This window comes from Sciurus carolinensis, chromosome 7 (assembly GCF_902686445.1).
Source record: "Sciurus carolinensis chromosome 7, mSciCar1.2, whole genome shotgun sequence".
NCBI lineage: Eukaryota > Metazoa > Chordata > Mammalia > Rodentia > Sciuridae > Sciurus > Sciurus carolinensis.
Window position 1 is genome coordinate 44,924,844 of NC_062219.1, and position 22,487 is coordinate 44,947,330.

The window sequence follows — 22,487 nt, forward strand, 5'->3', positions numbered from 1 at the left end:
TCAGACATCAATCTTTTAAAACTTGATCAGAGAATTTCTTTGGTAAGTCAGACCACTTATCATCACACAACTTTGAAACCTTGAGTACTTTCAGCTACCAAATAGTGTTATAAATAGCAATACTGCAGGAAAAAAAAGCTTCTTTTTTTCCCCAAATTGATGTCAAATGAAGACCAATTTTGATCTGGCAATTTTTAAAACAATAACCAAAGAATAGCCACTTAAATGTTAAATTCATTGGTAATTGGTAGTAGATGAGTAAGTAACAAAATAACCTTTACTTGAACTTTGAACAAGAACTGACTGACTCTTCCATGAGGGACCAGCCCCTGAAGATCCTCTGGCTTTACATTCATGTACAGTAGCAGAGCAGCCACTGTGACTGCACATCTACACGTGTCACACCTTGATTTAAGGCAGGAAGAAGAGGGAAAGCGACTACCCATAGACTTTGGCAAATGTCTCATTGGCTGAAACCTTGCCCTATGGCCACCTCTGGCTGTAGAGAGAATGAGAAAGCACACATCTGTCTGTCTTTTACTCGTCCCATTCAGGGACAAACAAGGAAAAGGAAGCTTAGGTGTAGGGTGAGTCAATCTATAGAATTCTCAATAAGTAGAATATGTATTTGTATTTTTTTTCCATTTTCATTTTTGTTTTATGGCTTCATGTAGTTCGTTTTAAAAATTAAGTTTATTTGACCTCTCCTGACGAACCTGCAAGATTTTTTTTTTTTCCTCCTCTACCCCTTCCTTCTTCTCCTCCTTTTTATGGAGATCTTTGCCTTGCTTTAAGTGGAACAAAATTGGAAGTCATTGCACTCAAAAGTAATACTAAATAATGCAGTCTATTTTAACAGGTCACTGAATCTGGCATATATATAATGCTGAGCATTTGCCATCCAAATGAATGATGATTTTGAAAAAATGGTCAAGCTTTATCAGATCATAATGCTCAACCAGAATATTAAGAGCAGTGTACTTTCAAGCCCAAGAAATCTTTGCCATCACTTATAAAATATCTCAAATGATCTGTGAGTACATAGAAAGTACAGTTTATAGGGTGGTAATGATACAAGCAAATTAGATGTCAGTGTTTGCCTTAAAAATGGTACTGTATCACTATCATCCAAAATAATTGTTTGCCATTTTCAGTAATAATCTTGGTAACATAGAAGGCTAAATCAAACTATAGTAGAGACAACTTTGAACAATAATCAATATATCTGTACTTATTTTTTGCATATGTTTGACAAGAAATGCAATGTTGCCATTTTAGGGACAATTTTTAGAGTACTCTTGATGTTTAAACTAGAATATTGAGCAATATGTCTTTTTTCAATAACCACAAAATGAAATTATTGGTATGTTCTGTTGGTGATGAAATGTCTTCTACAACAAAGTCAAGAATAAAGATTATGAGATAACTGTGTGGGATACCCAAGTAAAGATAAATAGATATCTTTTAAAGGGAAAAACTTTTAGCTGTTAAATTTTTCTTAAAGCAGTATTCTATTTCAACATATGTCTGGTAACTTTTCCCTAGAAGCACCAGAATAAGAGATGTTCTCATTTTCAGTCCTTAATTTTCCAATAGATTTAATGTTTCTCCCCGAATCTACAAGTTCTTCAAAAAAAAGGAAGACTAGAAGCTGGTTTTACATACCATGTTTCTGGAAGTCTCACTCTAAAAAGTTAAAATTTCCCAGAATAATTAGGTAATACAAAAAGTTGTGTACCAACAACACATGAGTCACACTTTATCTGGAAGTTTATTTGAAAGGCAAGTTTCCTGAAGATTGAACAAGTCACTTATTTGTCTCAGAACAATATACAGGACAATGTATCATAGGCTTCAGAGTAGACTGAATTCAGAGCTGACCTCTGACACTTGGTAGAGCACTTTGAGAAGATTACTTAACATCTTGATTTCTTCACCTATGCACTGGGATTTTCAGTGGGGATACTATATTCCCTGCAGGGTTGTTGACTGAGAGAATATATAAATGATTTATGTACTTTCTGACATATGAGTGCTCAATAAATGCCAGCTATGTCCATTACAAGTGTGATAAGAAAATACTTTTGGGGCATAACTGCTGTGAATTTTAAGTCTTGGAATCATTAGTTGCTACTTAGGATTATATTTGGGAATCAGCATTTCTGGTAGCATATAAATTTTACATTTCACAAATAATTTTTAAATGCTTACTTTTATGCACTTTTATTATTATTATGCCAAGATAATAATTTCTAAAACTATTATCTATAGTATACAAAAGAATTACTTTCATTCTTTTATAAGATTATCATGGATTCTGGTAACAATATTCCACTTGTTTATTAATAATAAGCAATTTTAAGTGTAATTATTTCAGAAACATTTTCTGTAATGTGTGACATATTATAACCAATCTGTTTGAACTTACAAATTATAATTCACAATGCAGTAGCTAACAAAATAGTGATTTCTGGTTTTGATCTACTTAAGAAAACCCACAAAAGGAAAGAAAAAAGAAAACACATATATCCTACAACTCTCCTCTCAATAACTAAAAGACAGGTCTTGACTCTGTAGGGCTAGTTTGCTTTAAAAAGGAAAGGAAAGGGAAGGATTTATTCGGTTAACTTCCCTGAGTCTTGCTCGTTTTTATAACACTCAAACTGATCCTTTTTCATTGATCATAATTATGTTTTCATAATTAATAACTTTACTATTACTCTCTGGTATTAATTATTGATACTATTAATGACTTGTTAATATTGTAAAGTTTAAAAAGGGAATCTATAAGAGCACAAAGTTGATTTTTATGAACTTGAAAAATCCATAAACAAATCCCTCAAAGTCAGCATATTTCATTTCAAAAAGTCCTTGTGTCACTATTGCAGAAAGATATAGTGAAAATATATAGGTGTTATAGAATGGCATTCATGAGTTTAAAAATATTTCAATTTGCATTTTAAAAGTTTTTGTTTGTTTTTTTTTTCAAAATTAAAGATTGAACCCAGAGACACTTTACCCCTGAACTACTAGCCCTTTTTATTTTGATTTTGATACAGGTTCTCACTATGTTATGAAGGCTAGCTTCAAACTTGCAAACCTCCTTCCTCAGCCTCCTGAGTGACTGAGATTACAGGCATGCACTACCAATGCCCTGCTTAGACTTGCATTTTTATTATAAACATTTTTATAATAAAAACCTTTTGAGGTGAAATAACATACAAGAACAGTATTTGTTTTCCATGAAATGAGTTTTTAGTCTCTTTAGAATCTAAAAGGAGCATTGTGGTCCCAGCAGAACATACCATCTCTAAAAATGACTACAGATGACTAAAAAAGACCTGTCATTGTCAGTGTTTCCCACACTGGGAAAACCCTCCTAGGTCTTGGCTCAAGACTGGACAGGGAAGATCAGCTGGCATCATGGCCTGCAAGGAGCCACTTGCTGATCTCACACTGATCAAAGAGGTCTTAGCTGGGTTAATCTGATAAATAAAGTTTTAGTGTTAATTAAAAATCCTCTGGATTAACAGACCCCAAAATCCTGAGGTGAACCTTTAAACTTAAGTGACAACTTTTGCATAGAGACCAAAGTCATTAACCACAAGACAGCAAGCATTTTTTTTTTGATGGTGAAATATTGCAAGAAAGCTATTTTATATAACCAAAATATTCTCAATAATACTGTTTCTTTCCAAAAAGAAATGTACTAGATAGTCACATATGAACAAGGTCTTTTCTAACCTCTAACTTTTTAGATGCTAAATTCCTATCAGTATTTTAGATAAATGATTTCACAAATTAATCAAGTATTTCTTACTTTGCTTTTTTTTTCCTGTTTTTGTTTCGTTTTGTTTTTTGCCCTGAACATCATTCCTTTTGGTAACAGCACCGTTCCTTTTGATAACAGAATTTGTTACAAAGAAAGAAAACCATCAAATGCTTGTGATCTAATTTTTTGAGCTAAAACTAGAAACAGTGCCCATTTCTTAGGAGAGCTTAGAAACTGGAAGATCTGCCCTCTATAAGTAGTGAGTACTAGGAGTCTCATTTTTCTTTTTAAACTGGTTTTATCAGAACATGGAGTCTTTAACGAACTTGCTGCTGATAACCACTCTTTCATTTCACTGGGGAATTAATACTCAGTGGCCCATTAAAATTCATGCAATTGCATTAAATAATTACTCCTTCTTATATATCTCCTGCTATCTTTAAAAAGTATATCAAAATTGGCCATGGGAGAATTCAAGACATTTAAATTTAAAGAAAATTCACACACGTGTATATCCTTGTGAAAAGGTAACCTTGAGGAAAGCAGTCAAATACACACATGGCAAGATTATCCTGTTTCTAAGAAGTGTCTCATTCTCTTAAGAAATAAGCCAGTGTTTCTAGTTTTAGCTCAAAAAATTAAGAAGTAGAGTTGCAGAGAAAGAGGAAAGAAAAACTGGCTTGCATTGGCCCTGATGATGGTAATAAACCACAAGAAAATATCACAGGAAACTGGTGGGGCGGTCAGTAGCCTGGCACAGAGGAGAGGATTCGGTGTTTCTTAAAAATCTAATGATAGGCCAGGTCAGAGTAGAGTGGAGCCTTCCTGTGAACCCAAGTGGTGAACAGGGCCTGATGCAGAGGATTTGGGTGCAGGACTGGAGCTGAGAGCTGAGATGGAGGGAAAAGGAAGACCTAGAGAGAGTTAAGGATGTTAGGCAGGCAAGGAGGGCCATGCTGTAAGCTTCATTCCATGTGTCACAGCTCACAAGTGTGATATGGTGTGTGTAATTGTGATGCCAGGCCTGGCCAGCAGCTCCTTTGACCACAGAGCTCCCCTCTGTGTGTGAGAACTGGAATGGTCAGAGGCCACTGCCATCTTAAGATTTGGAAGCAGTCAAAGCATTAGGTAGGGTTCATTTTAGTGGTGCAGTGGAAGAATAAGAGTGAGAGTGCCCATCCTTGCTTCTCTGAGCTCTGTGGGGCCTCAGCGCCCTCATCAGTAAAATGGGGATTAGGATACCCCACAGGGATATTGCAAGGATTAAGTGTGGTAAATTGTATCAAGTTCCCCCTCACAGTGCAGGGTAGTGGGTATCTGACAAAGTTCATTCACTTCCTCTTTATACCCTCCAACTCTAAAACCCACAGTGATGACAGCTCTTTAGATTTCCTTTGTAGAACAGAGTATTTAAAATTCTAAATGCTTCCTAAAAGGTTGAACTACTACTCAAACAGGGAGAAGAGAATTGCTAAGAAGTTTATGCATAATGCTTTCCACCTCTCAGGTCTCAAGGGCTCTCAAGGACTTTGCAAATTTGTGGCAAAAAGACTTCACCTATGGTGGGACCAGCATAGTTCATGAAGCTGGGACTGCAGAGCAGCCTGTGCTGGAAATGGACTGAAATTACTGAGCTACGGGAAACAGGGCTGGTGGGAAGTTTCAGGCCAACAGACTTAACAGAGTGGTTAGCTCTAGATCTGTGCCTATAAGTGGAGGCTTGCAGTATAGACTACCGGGTTGTGGGCTGTATGGCTCACACATATTTTTTTCCCCTTAGCCAACATAGTATTTTTAAAAATGGTTTTAATCAGGGCCTTCACTCTTGCTTTGTTGCATTCCCTGTTATTTCCAGTTGCTCTAGTCCTGGCCATTCTACTTCTGTTTAGCCCTTCAGTTTGTGTCCCCTTTTTTGAGTCCAATATAGGGCAGGGCTCCAGCCAGAGAGTTGGCAGTAGAGACCAAACCAGGATTGAATGTGTCCTATCCTTCTAATTCCAGATAAACAAATTCTGTGTGTGTGTGTGTGTGTGTGTGTGTGTGTGTGTGTGTGTTTAAGTATGTCTCATGTAATTATTCTGCTTCCTAAATCTGGCAACTATATTCTATGCCCATTTGTAATTCTTGTCCTGGCATCAATAGGTACTAAGTTGAATTGTTATTGTAAAAGTAGGAAAGAGAATCTTAAAAGTAGAACACCTTAGTAGCCTTAGGGAAAGGAAGAGAGGACTAACATATTTCAGCATTTTCAAAAGAAATTGAGCAAAGTATATGAATGCATGTTTTAGTTTGATGTGGGGTGAAATGGGCAACTATCCTGTCCCGGAGGTTTTTCTCCATGTGCCTAGTGATGACAGCCAAAAGGTGACTGGAGGTGGGGCCTCGCTCAGTGAAGATCACTCCCAAGACTGACTTACGTGGCATTTTGATACCTGTTCAGTGAGAGTGCTCTAAACGCTTTTAGACATAATTGTGACAGACTCCATGGCCTGCAGTCTCTGTGAATGCGAAGTCATGCCAGGCTCTGCATTCTGTCACCTCTGGGTGACATTGGCCTCTTTTCTTTCCTGTCCCATTAATTCATCTCTCCTTGAATTGCCCTGCCCACTCTGAGTTACTAAATGCCTGTTTTCTTTCTCTTATCTCTACTGCACTCCTGAAGCCTTGGAGAGCTCTGAGGAGGGGGTGCAAGTGAATAAAGGTCAGCCGCACTCCCTGATCATCTTCTTTTAGGTTGGTGCATGACCACATTTGATCTCCTTACCAAGTTGTCAAGGAGATAATATTCTTTTTTATTTTTTTTTAGATAACCTTATTTTTTTTTAAAGTAGTCTAGAACATTCCCACACAGTCCCTCTCTCCACATAAACACAATCTCTCCCAATGTTAGCGTTTCACACCACCGTGGTGCATTTGTTACAATTGATTATTCTGTTTTAAGCAGGAGAAAACTAAGGGTTTGGGGGCCTTAGATCCTTAGGCTTCAGGGCTTGGGCTCACCCACTCTAGTCCTCCCTGCCATGTGCCTTTGGTAGGGTCTCAACATCAGTGTGCTCCTTCTGGCCCACTAAAGCCTTCAGTGCTGCAGGGAGTTATAGGTGGTAGGCAGAGGAAGTGGAGACTTGTTTTCAGTTTCTTGTTCACCCCCCCTGGAAATTCCTTTCCAGTGGATATGTGAGGGCTGGAAGAATCTGGGAATTAACTCTCTCAAGTTACTTGTTACCATCTCCCTTTTCCAGTTCCACCAAAGATTGAAAGAAAGGAGGCTGATATCAATGACTTTAAAAATCTTTTGCATCGACATTATATCTGAAAGTTTTAAATGTTGCTTTTATATGGCAGTCAAGTAGTTCCTGGCAAAGTTTGGTGGAAACTATTGTCATGCTTCTAAAGTCAGTGTTTTTCAAAGCATCAACCCCAAGTATAATTTAAAAAGTAATGACATATCCCTGTAGCTTTAATAACCGGTAAGTTAAATGCATCTCCCACTCTGGACTGCACCTGAGCTTGACCCAGACCTTTGCATTCCCCAGAAGAGTGGGAATGTGAGCATCACTGGACTACAGAGCTCTTTTTATAAATAAGAAGAGGATGGTTTTTGTCTTTGGTCTCCATGTTGTTTATTTCCTCACTGTAGGTTAAGACTCATTAACCTTTAAAAACCCACTGGCAAAACTCAAAGTTTTACACATCCAATTATTTTTATTTAAAATAACTCAAGGACATTTTTAGCCATTTAGACGCTGCCTGCTGTACATATTCTGTGAAATCTTATCCAACATCTAATGGTTGTTGATAAGATAGAGCATTGTGGGTTTTAGACCTCAAACTGCTACTGTCCTTCAGAGTCCTCTGACCTAAAGACTCCCCAACACACTGCTGAGCAACATCACCTAATCTTAAGCCCTCTGTCCCATCCCCTTCTCCACCAGGAGTTCTTTTGCCCTCCTCTTTCTCAGGATGGTGACCCTTGCCCTAGGCCTCTGGGCTGTCTCATGCTGTGAGACTTTCTCATGGAAACCTGTCTAAGCACCACCCAATAAAGCTTCTTGTACATTATTACCTCTTGTGATCATATATTTTTCCTAGATCAGTCCCCAGATCCCCTGAAATACATCCTCAAATCAATCTTACGTGGCACAATTAAGATTTCATGAAAGCCAGCAGATAAACCTTTAAAGATAACTCACATTACCTTACACCTGAAAAGGACCCTTTCTTCTCTTTATCCTTTCTTTTACCTTTTGCATACAAAATAGTCATGTATACTTTTAAATGTATGTATTTATAAAGAGTTTGTGCACATACAGATTACCTGGTTTTGTGTATATTTGTCCCTCCTGTTTATATATGTTACTGGGGAAAAATATTAAACTCTTTGAGATTGCAAAGATCAAAGTCATGCTTAGGTTTTGTACTAAGAATATGATAATGCCTAATGTGTTAGATTCTTTGCCTGAGTTATTTTATCATCACCACAACCAATGAGGCTGTGTTTTTATTCATTCACATTTGATGGGTGCAGAAACTGGACTCAGAGAGACTAATTGCCTCACTGAGAGTCACACTGATGTTGTCAGAGTTGAGACACCAACCCAGTTTGTCTGATACCTGTGCTTGTGACCTGCCCTTATACATTGCTTTCATGAGAAAATTTTCTCTAAGGATACTCAGGAAGTAAACAAACAGTTTCAGTGGACAACAAACCATGCCTGATGGAGGAGAAGAAGTTAACTTACCAACATTCAGGAATTAACAGCACCGCTTATAGGTCTACAGATCTTCTGCAGACTAAACATAATTTCAGTGGTGCTCCATGCACATTCTCTCAGCTTCTTCCTCCTTTTCTCACCTTCTGCTTCCCCCATGGCTTCAGCTGCCTTTTGACTCCTAATTATGGCTTTTTCTCTTGGGCATCTCTACTTTTCTGCTTCTACATCACCCTGTGGCTCCATGTGTTCTCAGAATATCTCCAAGTTGCACTTCCCTGGGTGGAGGAGATGGTTGGGTCAGTCCAGCTTCATCCATCAGTGAGAACTCTGTACCAAGACACCTCACCTTGGAGGCTGGTGGCCAGCCATCTGTTGTCTTTCTTTGAATCAAGCACCAGGATCATTCAACTTGGGACAGGATCACATTGGACAAATTATGGAAATTTCTTACAAGATCCCCTTTGAAGGGGGCTTTAAGTGGGACTTGAACTTCTAGGCTTCTTAAAGGGACTTTGTAAGACCTGTCTGGTAAAAATGGTAAGATTTTTACAAAGATTTTTAGAGTGTTTGTTATGAAAAAATTAAGATCATATGATTAAAGCTTCAATAAATAGAAATATTTGCTAAAGATATTTCCTAGCACCAAAACACAGGTTATGAAATCTACACATAGTCAAGGAAATTCAGACATGTTTTCTTTCTACTGTCCTTGGTTAGGTCAGGATATTCCATTTAAAATAAATTGTTAAGTACAACAGTGAAATTGCGCATAACATTTAATTGGTTTTCTTATTGTTTCCCTGTGTTGATAAACTTTTATTGACTACATAAGAAGGAAGACTCTTAAGCTTTCATACATTATCCATTGGATTATAAGTGAGACAGAGTCTTATATACTTCCCTTCTAGTCCTTCAGCATCTTATTATTCATGGAGTAGCAGACACTCAATAAATGATATTGCCTAATTACTCAGCTCTGATATCAATTGAAAAGAAAGTACGAAGTGAAGAATCTTTTCTATAATCATAGAGAGGAGAAGTAAATGCTATGTTTTTATGTATATTTTGTCTTCTTTTCATCTTCTCTGGACCAAAACAGTAGATTGTTATGAAATTTTAGGTCATTCTCTGCTGTTTGTTTACAGGTACACGGTGTCTTGACTATACTTTTCACCAGTGCTAATACAATTATAAAATTATCTTTGGCTTGTTTTCGGTTTATCTTCTTTCCTGAGGATTTCGGTATTGCACTTGAGTCCCAATCAGTCTCTAGTGTAGGCCTGTTTTAATCCTCCTTCTTCAGATATGAAGTTCTATAACCCTAATTAAGTTGAGGAAAGGCTACAAAAAAAATAAATAAATAAAGGGCTTGCGAAGAGCAGGGATCAAGCCTATTCATGAACTTGTTTGTTAACAGTGGAATTTTAAAAGTGACCTTCTTGCCTGTCAGCTCATGGTTAACGTTGCAGAGTCTGGAGAGATTAAATGCCTTAATCATCCCCCAGCTGCTTAATAGTGTAAAATTAAAAGCTAGTAACATTTTGATGTTTTCAAATATTTTTATAAAATTCATAAATCTCAGTTAGCAAGGTGATTTTATGTATGACTTGGCTTCAGTCACACAATTATTCTGTTTTCACACACACACACACACACACACACACACACACAGTCTTACAGTTAACTTTAACATGGCAAATCACTTCCAGAGCTGACCAACCACTGGAGCCAGTCAACAATGTGAATGTTTCTCTTCACTTTATAGATTATTGGAGAAACCACTTCTGATGTTCCATTCAGGTCATTTTGGCCACATCACTCACTTTCTTTTCTAACTTTAACTTAAAAATCTCATGGGATAAGGAACCCATTTTGAGAAGTGTGTCACAGCAACTTTTGAAATGTAGGAAGCTAAGCAATTAGTGTTAGATTTTCCCTTGAGGATAAAAAAAAGATGAGAAAAGTTAATATGTACTACAGAGGTAACTTACTAGCAGTACATCATATAAATGGTAATTTTTGACAAAGCAACACAGTCTTCTATGGGAAAGCTTTATATAGGATCCAATCTTAAGTTACATATGTATAGACACGTTCATATCTTGTTAAAGATTGACTATATTAAAATATGGAAGTTTTTCTAAATGTAGGCCTAAGAGAGTTTAATTTTTTGTTTTGATATTTCAAAATACTTCTCCATATAGTATTAGTAAAGAAATTAGAGTGTTAAAGTGATAACCTTGAATATTTGTCTACATACCATGAGGTAAACAAAGCAAAAAGAACCTTGTGCAAAAATACAAATTTTAAATATGGAGTCTTTACAGATCTAATCTGTTATGAGAATGACATAGATCAATATAGGAATGATTCATCCTTTTAGGATAAGCAAACTTTCTCTTGCTGGGAAGTGAGTTTTGAAATTTGTATTTATATTAAATAGGATTAAGTGGACTCAAAAGAAGAGTTTCCATTTGCAAACATTAAGGGGTAATCTGTATGTATGTGATGTACATGTGTTCCCATTTATTTATACTGTTATCACTTTTTAAATTAATCATCATACTGGAGATGGCCTGCATTCTCCCTTGAACCTATATTCCTTGCTTTACTCCCAAAACTTCTCACTCTTGAGGTAACCCACAAACTCCCTTGAATGTGTCTCTGCTTTCCTAAATAAACCTTTGTCTGTTTCTCTGGGGGGACAGGGAAGTATGTAATCTAATTTGTAACAAAATTTCACTTCAAATTATAATCTCATTTTTATTTCTTTTCTCAGATGATGAAACATGCTTGGAATAATTATAAGCGTTATGCCTGGGGATTAAATGAACTGAAACCTATATCAAAAGAAGGCCACTCAAGCAGTTTGTTTGGTGAGTAGAATGTGCTTTAGTTTCTTAGTGACCTAACTTCTCTCCAATTGCCTGAGTGTATGATGTTGGAGAAGTTTGTGTGATATGGTGCTTCTCCAAAGCTCCCATGTTGCTAGGAAACCTGTACACCCAGTGGAGTTTTCTTCAAGGACTGTGCATAGTGTGTCATTTAAATAGGGCACTGATTGCACTTTAGCATGACCTGCATAACTAAAAAATACTCACACATGGAGCACACTTCCAGAGAGTCTTATCTGATGGGTGTGAGGCACAGCCTTAGGATTTATAGCTCGAAAGGTATTTCCCACAGGAGAGCATTTGATCTGCTATATTTACTGCTTCCTTCCAGGTAAAAAATGTGTATTTATGGGTAAACTGGCCAAGGTAATCAGCCATGGTGATCTTTGCTGCATCTCAACCTCAACTGTAGGTTCCTGCTGTTTGTACTATGGAAAAGAGTCTGAGGATACATTGGGTCATGTATATGGACTTTCATCTGTATTGCATTTGGTCCTCATAGCACACTCCATGATTGGTCCTGTGGGTATTAATGGTGTTCCTGTGGTGGAAATGAGGAAGCTAAGAAACAGAAGGGTTAAATGGATCCCACTCAGTGTCTTTCCTACTGTACTTGTTATTCTTCCAGTCCCCATACATTTTATCTATAAATGTTAAGATGAAAGGAAATGGAGTCTAATTCTAGGGATGCTGAATTCACCAAGAGAAAACACAGCTTTCTGTACCTCAACAAAACATGTTAATTAGTACCAATTCGTATATCAACTACCAGTTTCAACTGACATTTATTGAGCACTTACTCTGAACCGAGTACCATTCATACCATATCTCTTAACCTCTTTATTATACACATTTTATTGATAAGAAAAATGAGGCTCAGAGAATAGCTTTCCCAGAGATAATCAAACAGATTATGTGGTTCTTTGTTACACTGACGGTTTTTAAATTTATGCCAGAACTTTAAAACATTTTAAATAGCTGGACACAGTAGCACATGTCTTTAATCCCAGCAGTTCAAAAGGCTGAGGTAGGAGGATCTCAAGTTCAAAGCCAGTTTCAGCAACTTGGCGAGGCTATAATCAATTTAGAGAGACTCTATCTCTAAATAAAATATAAAAAGGGCTGGGGATGTGGCTCAGTAGTTAAGGGCCTCTGGGTTCAATCCCCAGGACCAAAACAAAAAAATAAAAATATTTAAAAAAGACCCAATATACTAAGTCTCTTCTGCCTTCCTTTTTTTTAACAGCTTTCATTGGACTTTTTTGGTAAAAACATATTCCATACTCCAAATAAGAACTCATTTGTTTAAAAAAGTCTTCAGATATTTGCATAAATAAATGAAATATTAATGCAGCGAAATTTCTTGCTCCATATTCAAATTAAATAGGATACACAAGGATTTTCTTGTTATAGTAATACCAATGTAGTAGGACTTGTTACAAAGAATAAGGTTTTTATTTTTACAGATGAAGGACCTTTTAAATGACTTCCTTAGCTCATTTATCAGACAGGTTCTTATTTGTAAATGAATATGTTGTGCTATATATTCTTCAGCTAATGAGGTAGAAGACAGGAAATTTTAGTCCCTTACCACCAGGCTTCTTAGGGATGGCTTTTAGTTTGAGATAGATTACTGAGTTTAGACTTTAAAAGCAACCTTGTGTTTTCAAAGAAAGCATTAGTCTTTATGGATCTAAGTTTTCCCAGTTATTAGTCTAGGGAACCTTCCAGGCTGCTTCCTTCTTATGGTTGTTTCTTTCTAGTTAGGTTGTGCCTCACATCTGTTTCTGAGGGAAAGGAAAACTGGTTACTTTGGCAACTTAAACAGTAGGGAACATAAGAAATTATCTCAAGTATCCATCATCTCCCAATTCCACTTTAAATTAGAAACTTGAACTGTTATTTTAAGATTTCAGAGATAAGATTTCAAGTGGAATTACACCTCAAACAGAGATAGGAAAGTGCAAATACTTGACCGGCTGTACTCAGGATAAAGCTGCAATATAAGAATAAAAATATTTACTTAAAGTTCTTAATCACTGTAAAATTAGATATCAGTGAAAATGTGAAGTTTCTGTCTTAAAATTTTGCTTTAAAATATTCCCTTTAGTGTTTTCCTGAATCCATAGTTCTATTTTTTTAAAAATTTGTATTTTAGAGAACATTGACTTACAATAAAATATGTCATGAAATAAAAGTATCTTCAAGTTTTTTTCTCCTTATCATTAGATAAGATTTATACTTACTTTATATATTTTTTGAAAGTTAAATATTTGATATTCTGTTTCTTGTGTTTTTCTAATGATAATTTCTCCATTGATATTTGAAGAGAGTATGTCAAATGAAATAACTTTTAACATGGGCAGATTTGGATTTGGATTGGCTACAACACTGTCTGAGTAGAGTACCGAGACTTTCAGCATCCATTCATTGACCATCACCATCACAATCATGCAGGGTACCATGAAGAATGTAGAAATGAGCAACACAAGGTCTCCCAGGTCTCAGGAAGTTTACAGATGAAAAGAGATGCATACAAGACAGAAAATGAGGAGTGCCAGAGCAATGTAAGGTCTCCCTACTGAGGGAGTTTGGAGAAAATAAAACATTCTGGACTGACTGGGTTGGAAAAGGGTGTTGGAATCAGTCAAGTTTTCATGTGGGGGAGGGGGGGATTCCATTTTAGAGTACAGCAGTCCCCCTCTTTGCCCATGATTTTGTTTTTTGAGTTTTAGTTACCTGTAATCAACTGCAGTCTTAAAGTGTTAATTGGCAAGTTCCAAATATAAACAATTCATAAGTATTAAATTGTGTGCCATTCTGAGTAGTGTCATGGAATATTAAGCCCTATTGCTCTGCTCTGCCTATATGCGGTCATCCAGTGTTCACACTGAATGTGTTATACACCTGTTAATTAGTAACCATCTTGGCTCAACTGTCCTGGTATTACAGTAACAGTGTTAGAGTAACTCAATTCACTTGCTTATAGCCCCAAAGTGCAAGAGCAGTGATGTTGGCAATTCAGATATGCCAAAGAGAAGCTGTAAAGTGTTCTTTTATAAGGGGAGATGTGATATTCTAAACTTTATAAGGAAAGGGAGGGAGGAAATCATGCTCAGGTTGCTAAGATCTAAGAATGAATCGTCTATCCTTATAATTGTAAAAGAGGAAAAAGAAATTCACGCCAGTGTTTTGCTGTTATAACTCAAACTGTAAATGGATAGCCACAGTGTATAAGTGTTTAGTTGAGCTGGAAAAGCCATTTAATTTGTGTATGGTTAGAAAGTAACAGTATATTCAGAGTTTGGTACTATCTGCTGTTTCAGGCATCCACTGGGGTTATTGGAAAATATCACCTATAGATAAGGGGGTGGTTAATGTAATGATTTCTTTGAGCTATCACTAAACAATTTTAGATGTAGTAGTTGTATTTAGACAGTTTATAAGGTGCACTTCAGTGTAATCACATTAAAATTAATATGTGTGTTGCCCTTTGTTTTAGGCTTTTTTTTTTTTTTTTGCTAGAGACTGCAATCACAAATTAAATTTCTAAGAGATTTATTTTCTACAACTCAAAAAAACCCATTAAAGATTAGTGTATCTTCCTGTAGCCTGTGATAATTTTTTAGTTTGGTTTTGATACTTTTTTATATTTTATTTTGCTGGGAGAATTTTCTATTGTATTCAGTATTACTGCTTATTAATAAATTCAAAATTACCTTCTTTTCTAGGTATGGTCAAGTTTCATATGTATTGTGTCAAAAGTATTTTACTGAATATTTTTTTCTGATATTTCCAGGTAATATCAAAGGAGCAACTATAGTAGATGCGCTGGATACACTTTTTATTATGGGAATGAAAAATGAATTTCAAGAAGCAAAATCATGGATTGAAAAAAATTTAGACTTTAATGTGGTAAGTTAAAGTTGCTAATTGAGTTCTTGAAGCTTAGTTAACATGGATACATTTTGTATTGGAACAGAATGTCCTATCATAATGTATCCTAGCAGAAACAAATAATGCAACCTTGCATAGTAAAGCTATTACTAGCATACTATGTATTTGTTCTCTTTTACTATATATATATACATATGTCTTTGTTTTTTGGTAAATTAAGGGTGAGAAAAATTAATATTTGTTGAAACCTACATGTGCCAAGTATTCTTGTTCAAGTTTCACAACAACCCTATGAGACAGATATCATCTTCTTACCTTTATAGATTAGAAACTAAAGTGTAAAGGTTAATTGGGGTCCAGCTATAAAGGTTAAGGGGAGAGCAATAAAGAGGCAAGCACACAGGATGGTGAACAGCAAGAAGTGGCTCCCATGGGAAAGCCAGTTCAGTTTATTATCTATTCCAGGGTCATATCAAGTTTCATTAGTTTACATAGTGCAGTTAGCTTTGCACATGTGCAGATCATATAACCTGCTTCTCAGACTCCACTCATACCAAATGCTATTATAATAAGATAATGTCTCTAGGCCTCAAGGACCAAGGAGTTGCAGAACATTTCTAAACCCTTCAAATGCTGGGGCGGGGAGCTTTCATCCAGGAACTTTTCTCATCTCGAGGACATTGCTCCTCTGTACATTGACTGGCCTGAAATCCCTACACGTAAGTGTCAGAGGCTTCTATCCAGACCATGCGCCTACTTGTGTGTTGGAGCTGTGATTACACCACAGGTCTGTGTGGTTCCAGTGCTTGCACTTCCCACTGTGCTTGGCACATCCAGCAGCAGCAGCACCCACTTTCTCATAAATGCAGCTTCTTGGTCACGAATTCCTACCCGTACAAATTTTGACCATGTATGGATACGTGCATGCATATGTGCAGTCATTCTTAGGAAATGCCCTAAGACCCACTGTACACTGAAGAAAAGATTCATAATTAAAGGAGAGTACTTCTTAATAATTTTGATTAGAGAGGACTGTGTTCAGATCTAATTTTATAGTCATTGTTTTATCTCATAATTGGTGTTGAATTTATTCTAAGAATTTATTCTAAGCAAAGGAAGCATTGGCCCTGGCATTTATTTATGTATTTATGTATGTATGTATTTATTTATTTATTTATTTTTCTTTCTTTTTTGGGCATTTACTTATGGCTGCAATATTGGTACTGTTTTTAATCTGAGATTACTTTGCAGAAATCCTTGTAAAACTCTTCTTGTCCATCTAGTAAGCATTCAGTGATACCTGTAAATCTCCATAACCAGGCACAGTAAATGTGGTGTGTGTTAAAATTGGACAGAGAAAGAGGGTTTCCCTGCTGCACCTCTGCATTGTAGCACTTTTGTTCTCCCACCAGGGTCAGTCAGAATATTAAACATCAGTAAAGCCAAGTTTTCCCCCATCTTTTTAAATTAAAAACATGGAGAAATTTTAAAATTTAATATTATTTTCCACTGCTCTCATTAATTGCTTAATACACCACATTTGAGAGACCGTATGGACAGGTAGATGAGTCTGTATTTCATCTGTGTGATAAAGGAGTCTAGAATATGAAGAAGACAGTATTTTAATACAAAGGGAACTTGGAAATCCATGTGTTAAGCCCTTTTATTTTAAATATGAGGAAAGAGTATACAGAGCTAGTGATTTACTCATGTAAAGAGTACACAGAGCTAGTGATTTACTCACGTTTGTAGAACTCTTTGATTGAAATGACCTAGTTTTGATACTACTGATAGAACTACATATGAAAAATTAAAGCAATGGGAAATTTTGTTTTGCAAGTTTGTTCTCTTAATACTTGTATGCATATGTTTATGCTAGAAATCAAGACCCTACAGATGCTGGGCAAGGATTCTGCACTATATACCACCAGGCATCTTAATAATATTTTAATCCTATATTGTTATTTCAAATAAATTCAGCTACCTACCTTCAAAATCTTACAGGTTTATCTTCAGCTACATATGAACTCTCTCCCTCTTTCTGTGCCCTCCCACCTTACCTCTCTTACCTCTGCCGTGTCTCTCCTCTCTCTCCTCAAAAATAACTAGATTCTTTCAAAATCCAATGATGGAAAACAGGAAAGTAGACTTAAATGGTAGATCTATAAATAGCATCCAGGCCCTTCACTGATTCTTGGGTTGGTCTGCCTGATTATCACATTGTTTTCCCAAACCTCCCCAGTACTGCAACTGCTTAGTGCTCAGTGATATTCTGAGCAATTCTGGACTTGGGGGCGCGTGTGAATCAGGGGGTGAGGTGCTCTTTTATTTAAAAAGACTAAGCACAAAAGCCTCTCATGCTAAGACAAGTTGTTACCCTAACAAGAAAATTGGCTGGCCTCAGACCACCACCAAGTGACATAAATGTGTTCTGTGTACCATGGGAGCCTGTGACAAAGCTGAGTGAATCTCGTAGGGGATATCAGACAATACAGAAAATCAGAAAAACAGGTTACTTGGCCCCCTTACTTGTAAGATAAACAGATTGAACTATCATGAAGTGATTGCTAAGGTTCTGACTTTTCTTTATCTAAACTTGTATTCTTTTTTCTTTAATAAGATTTTATGCAGTTAGCTATAGACATTATGTATATACATTTTAAGACTGCTAATGATAATCTTGAACTGTATCTTTTAAAATCTACTTTCCAAATATATTTCTAAAAATGATAGTTGTAGGTCTCAAGTTTCTGTTTATTATATTGTTCTTAATGTGAAAGATCTTAAAACATATTTGTTTCAACTCTTTCTTTAGGAATTATCATATTTTCCTTTTAAAAAATATAAACCATCAATAATGTACAAATGACAGTGATTCCCATATTAAAAATAGTAACAAATTCAGGAAAGGGGTATTGATTTACTCTTCTGATCAATCTTTGCATTATAAAGTTTTACAGTTTACTATTTTCTAATTGGTTTTATAATATATAACATGAGAATTTGTCTTCTCTTCACCCATTCTACCCAGAGATTCAATTGATTGTGTGATTATTTCAACAATTGCTTGATCTTCCTTTAAAAAACATGGAGAAAAATTTTTCCATTTATCTGAGGGAAGAAAAAACTGAAAAAACCTTAGCAAAAAGAGAGAAAAATAATTTCATTTTTTATGTATAACACGTAGTATCATTCCCACTTAAAAACATTATTACTTATATTCAAATTAATAATTTTTCCTGATAACATTTCAATTGACAATGCAAGGTTATTATAAAAAATTAATGAATCTAGATGTATTTTAAGGGAAGAATAAAAATGAAACTGAAGCAGAAACACTGCTATTGAGTTTTATCTTACAGTGTTCCTATATATAAACAAATCTTGCAGTCAGGAATAAATTTGTTTATATGCAAAATATTCAATTTACATCACTTAAAAGCATTAAGTAAATGCTTTTCATTGGCTTATACTGTCATTAACTAAAACTCATTTTCTTTTCATTAAGGCACAGCAAGTTGATACATTTTGCATACTTGATAGCACAAAGTTCAAATGGCTTTAATAACTAGCTTAAAATAAATCACTGGGATAACACATTTTTGGAAGTAGGAGCAAAGGCTTTACAAATGAAGCTCTGTGTTCAATTCAAGCATCTGTAGAGGCACATAGCTAATCCTAGAAAACCCTAAGAGACTATGTAGATGAGTTTTCTGATTTTAATTCAAAGTAATCCTAGAACAAAGAGTCTAAGACTGATTCTTGTTTATTCATTATTCATTCACATGTGCACTAATTATTTATCAAGTACCCTCTAAAGATAATTTACTTACCCTAATGGAGCTTCTAGTCTACCAGGGAAAGTAGTCAGAGTACCTCAGCGAAGGCTGAGTTATCTAAGGTATCAACAATTGAATGAGTACCTGATACAGACCAGGTATTATGGTAGCTGATTGTTTTTTAATAGGTTAATCTCAATCTTTGTAACAACCGTACAGGGTAAATGGTATTTTCCCCCTACTTTTATAGATGAAGATGTGGTTCATTAATCTGCACAAAATTATACAGCAAGTAAGAACTGTGGTTGTAATATGATCTGCCTAACTCTAAAACCCTGTTTTTTACTAGAGAGGAAATACAAAGAATTGAGAAATACATAGGCAACCAGAATATGTGAGTCCTCTGAGGTTAGGAATGTAATCTTATTATCACAATACCCATTAGAGTGTGTCATTTAATAAGCATTCAGTAAGTGCTTGTGAAATGGTGAGAAGTTAGTCCCCCTGTCCTGCTTCTCAACTGAGTATCCTAGATTCAGCTGGAAGGCATGCTGACAGGGAGCAGAGGTAGCTGTATTGTGTCATATGTTTATATGGTTAGAAATTATCTGGAATTCAGATAAGTTAACCTACCTGTTTTTAGCTAACCTACTTCCAGGACAGATTTGTGGTGGTTTCTGCAACAGGAAGATCATTAACAGAAGGACAATCAAGGGTTTTCAACATGGGCATTTTGAAATTCAGTTGTGAGCTCCTTCTTTCTTACAGCACATACAAAAATAAATAAACAAATGAAAACACTGAAAAACACTAGTTACCTAGATCCTTGGGTACCAAAAACTACCCTTCATTAGCAAATTTTACAGAACATGTATAACTTTTCTTCAGATAACAATTTCTTATATAAACCCTTTGTAAATGCAAAAGCTATATTAAAACTATCCTTGAAATACATATTTCCATACTGAGGTAAAATCATATCCTGGCGTAAGAGGCAGGGCTTTGTCTGAGAAAGACAAAGGATAGATGATTAACTTACTCCAGACGCTAACTAGCAACACACTCAAACAGAACTTTGGCAAGCACCTGGATTGTGCCTTTGATTTTAATGAATGCCATATGTTTTGGAAAAGAGGGGTATGGTGGCTAAGGTGACTTTATTTTTTAATTTAAAGATCCAGACTGTTTGTTTCTTTCTTTTCAAGGAAATAAGGTAAACAAGCTGTAGGGGTCCCTACTGGAAGGATGTAAGCTGGCTTCAGGAAGCAGCTCTGAATCTTCTCATACGCCTGAGTACTTGACTTTGATCCAGTTCCATGCCAAAAGAAGTGACTTTTGCCCTAATAATGTTCCTGAAAATGATCTGTTTTGGAGGAGCACATTGCATCCCAGTGGGTGCAGATAACTAAGTTAATTATCCTGTTGAATGGAGTTATTCAATATTTTCTATCTTATATTAAGAAGTACCTGCCAGGAGAGATGATTTGGACTTTGGCTTTTGAAGGAGCTGTTCTCTGACTGATTAGCAATAGAGCAGGCTACTATGTGAGGGCAAAACCAATCTATTATGTAAACAAGGTAGTTATTTGCTTCTCATGGTGGCCCAGAGAACTTGCATTTTGTTAATAACCTGGAGATTTATCATGTTACTTAAATATGGAACTAAAACTGCTAGGATATACTAAGAACATAAAATATTGCAATTTAATCTGTTACAAATGTTTCATGCTTACTCTTAATCCTCAAAGTATACAACACACATTTTGAAGTACTAATTATGTAAGTAAAGATGTATTTTAATTCTAAACAGGCAAGGCTTTCAGTCAGTTACCTGTCTTTAATCAATGACTGAAAAGTCTCAAGTTTCCAACATATTTCTCAGTAAGGTAAAACATAGTTAGTGTACCTGTTAGTAGTGGCATGGTTATTAAACATAGTTACTACATTGGATTTTAGTGGAGCAGTTGTTATTAAACACAATTATTGCACTGGTATGTAGGAGAACAACTGTTATTAAATCTTGCTTATTTCTCAGGTATGATAATAGCCTGGGGAGATTCGAGAACTGCCCTTACACACACACACACACACACACACACACACACACACACACCCCTACCCCTATTATATTTTGAGTTCACCCTGAAAATCAAGGTGTCATAACTGAAAAGTTCTTAAAATACATCATTTTGTGAATAATTTTGATAAGCAAGTTGCTTCTAGGATTCAATATGATAGAGCTTCTCTGAGTTGTTTAAAGTGCTGCCTCGTCTAGTGGAGGAGACACTCTGAAACAGATTTTAAACATTCACTTTCCTATCACCCAGATAGGGTTGGATTCTTCACATACTTGAGCTCATGACATTGATTTGAAGGAAGCCTTTCTAGCAGAGAGATAGAGCATAGCATTGAAGATGTGGGGAGAAGGACATAAATTATAAATTTAGACTTTTTTCCATTTTTTGCAAATATTTATCATTTCATATTATAATTTTACATGTGTGTATAGTAAATCAGAGGAGAGAAATATGAAGAGAATGAAGTAATTTAAGAGGGACACTACCAGGGTAGGGAATCCAAAAGACTTAGGCACTAATAATTTTTCCATGACTTATATTACTCACCAATTGATTGTTGATGTAAATTTAGTCATACTACATATTTTATTAAGCTTATAGATGGATCTGGTTAGGTATCATTGCTGGGAAAAAAACAAAAATAAATGAGCAGTTTCTCCAATCCAGATTTGTTTTATGCTTACATCTTTAGTCGAAAATTTCCAAGCTGTGCTTGCTTATCAGGTATAATATTAACTAGTAGGTTCTTGCAATTTAAATAAAAGACTGGATCTACTTCTTAAATTGACACATAATGCTGTGTACCGAACCACAAAATATATAGAGCACACTCCTGGAATGCAATCTTAAAGATTTAGGGGAAAGTTTATTTTATTTTAAAACAAGCCCAGATAAAGTACACTACAAAATTCACATTAATTGTTAGGGTAGGTCACACAAAACTCTTATTTTTAGAGGCTACTTCATCTATGTATGTCCTTTCCTGCCCCATCCCCTCTTCTATTATTAGGATAAGTGAATAGAAAACTTTCAGAATATCTTAAAACTACTGCATGAATATTAATAGGAGGGATGAATTCTTTTATAAAATGATTATTTGAACAGACATGAAATCAGAAATTTGTAAAAATGGCCTAAAGTTCCTATATTGTAGAAATTCACTTTTGAAAATCCAGAAATCACATAAAGTATCTCAAGCCCAAATGGAAATTGGTCAGGATACTCTATGGCAAAAGAAGACTTCTCAACCATTGGGGAACGCCATTCCTGTATTGTGATTGTTCAATTACCCTGTGGAAGCTAGGCCTTCGGTTATTTTGGCTGAACTAATACACAGAGGTAATAGCAACAACTGT

The 22,487-nt window shown here is 35.8% G+C and overlaps 1 protein-coding gene across 4 annotated transcripts in view; it reads left to right on the forward strand.

The window, feature by feature from the left end:
* The window catches only part of Man1a1 (mannosidase alpha class 1A member 1), a 172,488-nt gene that overhangs the window by 27,077 nt on the left and 122,924 nt on the right, over positions 1 to 22,487 (forward strand). For all 4 annotated transcript variants that reach the window (XM_047557333.1, XM_047557334.1, XM_047557335.1 and 1 more), the window contains exons 3-4: positions 11,264 to 11,360; positions 15,178 to 15,293. In XM_047557333.1, coding sequence (XP_047413289.1) covers positions 11,264 to 11,360; positions 15,178 to 15,293 — 213 coding nt within the window. The remainder of the gene's footprint in view (positions 1 to 11,263; positions 11,361 to 15,177; positions 15,294 to 22,487) is intronic.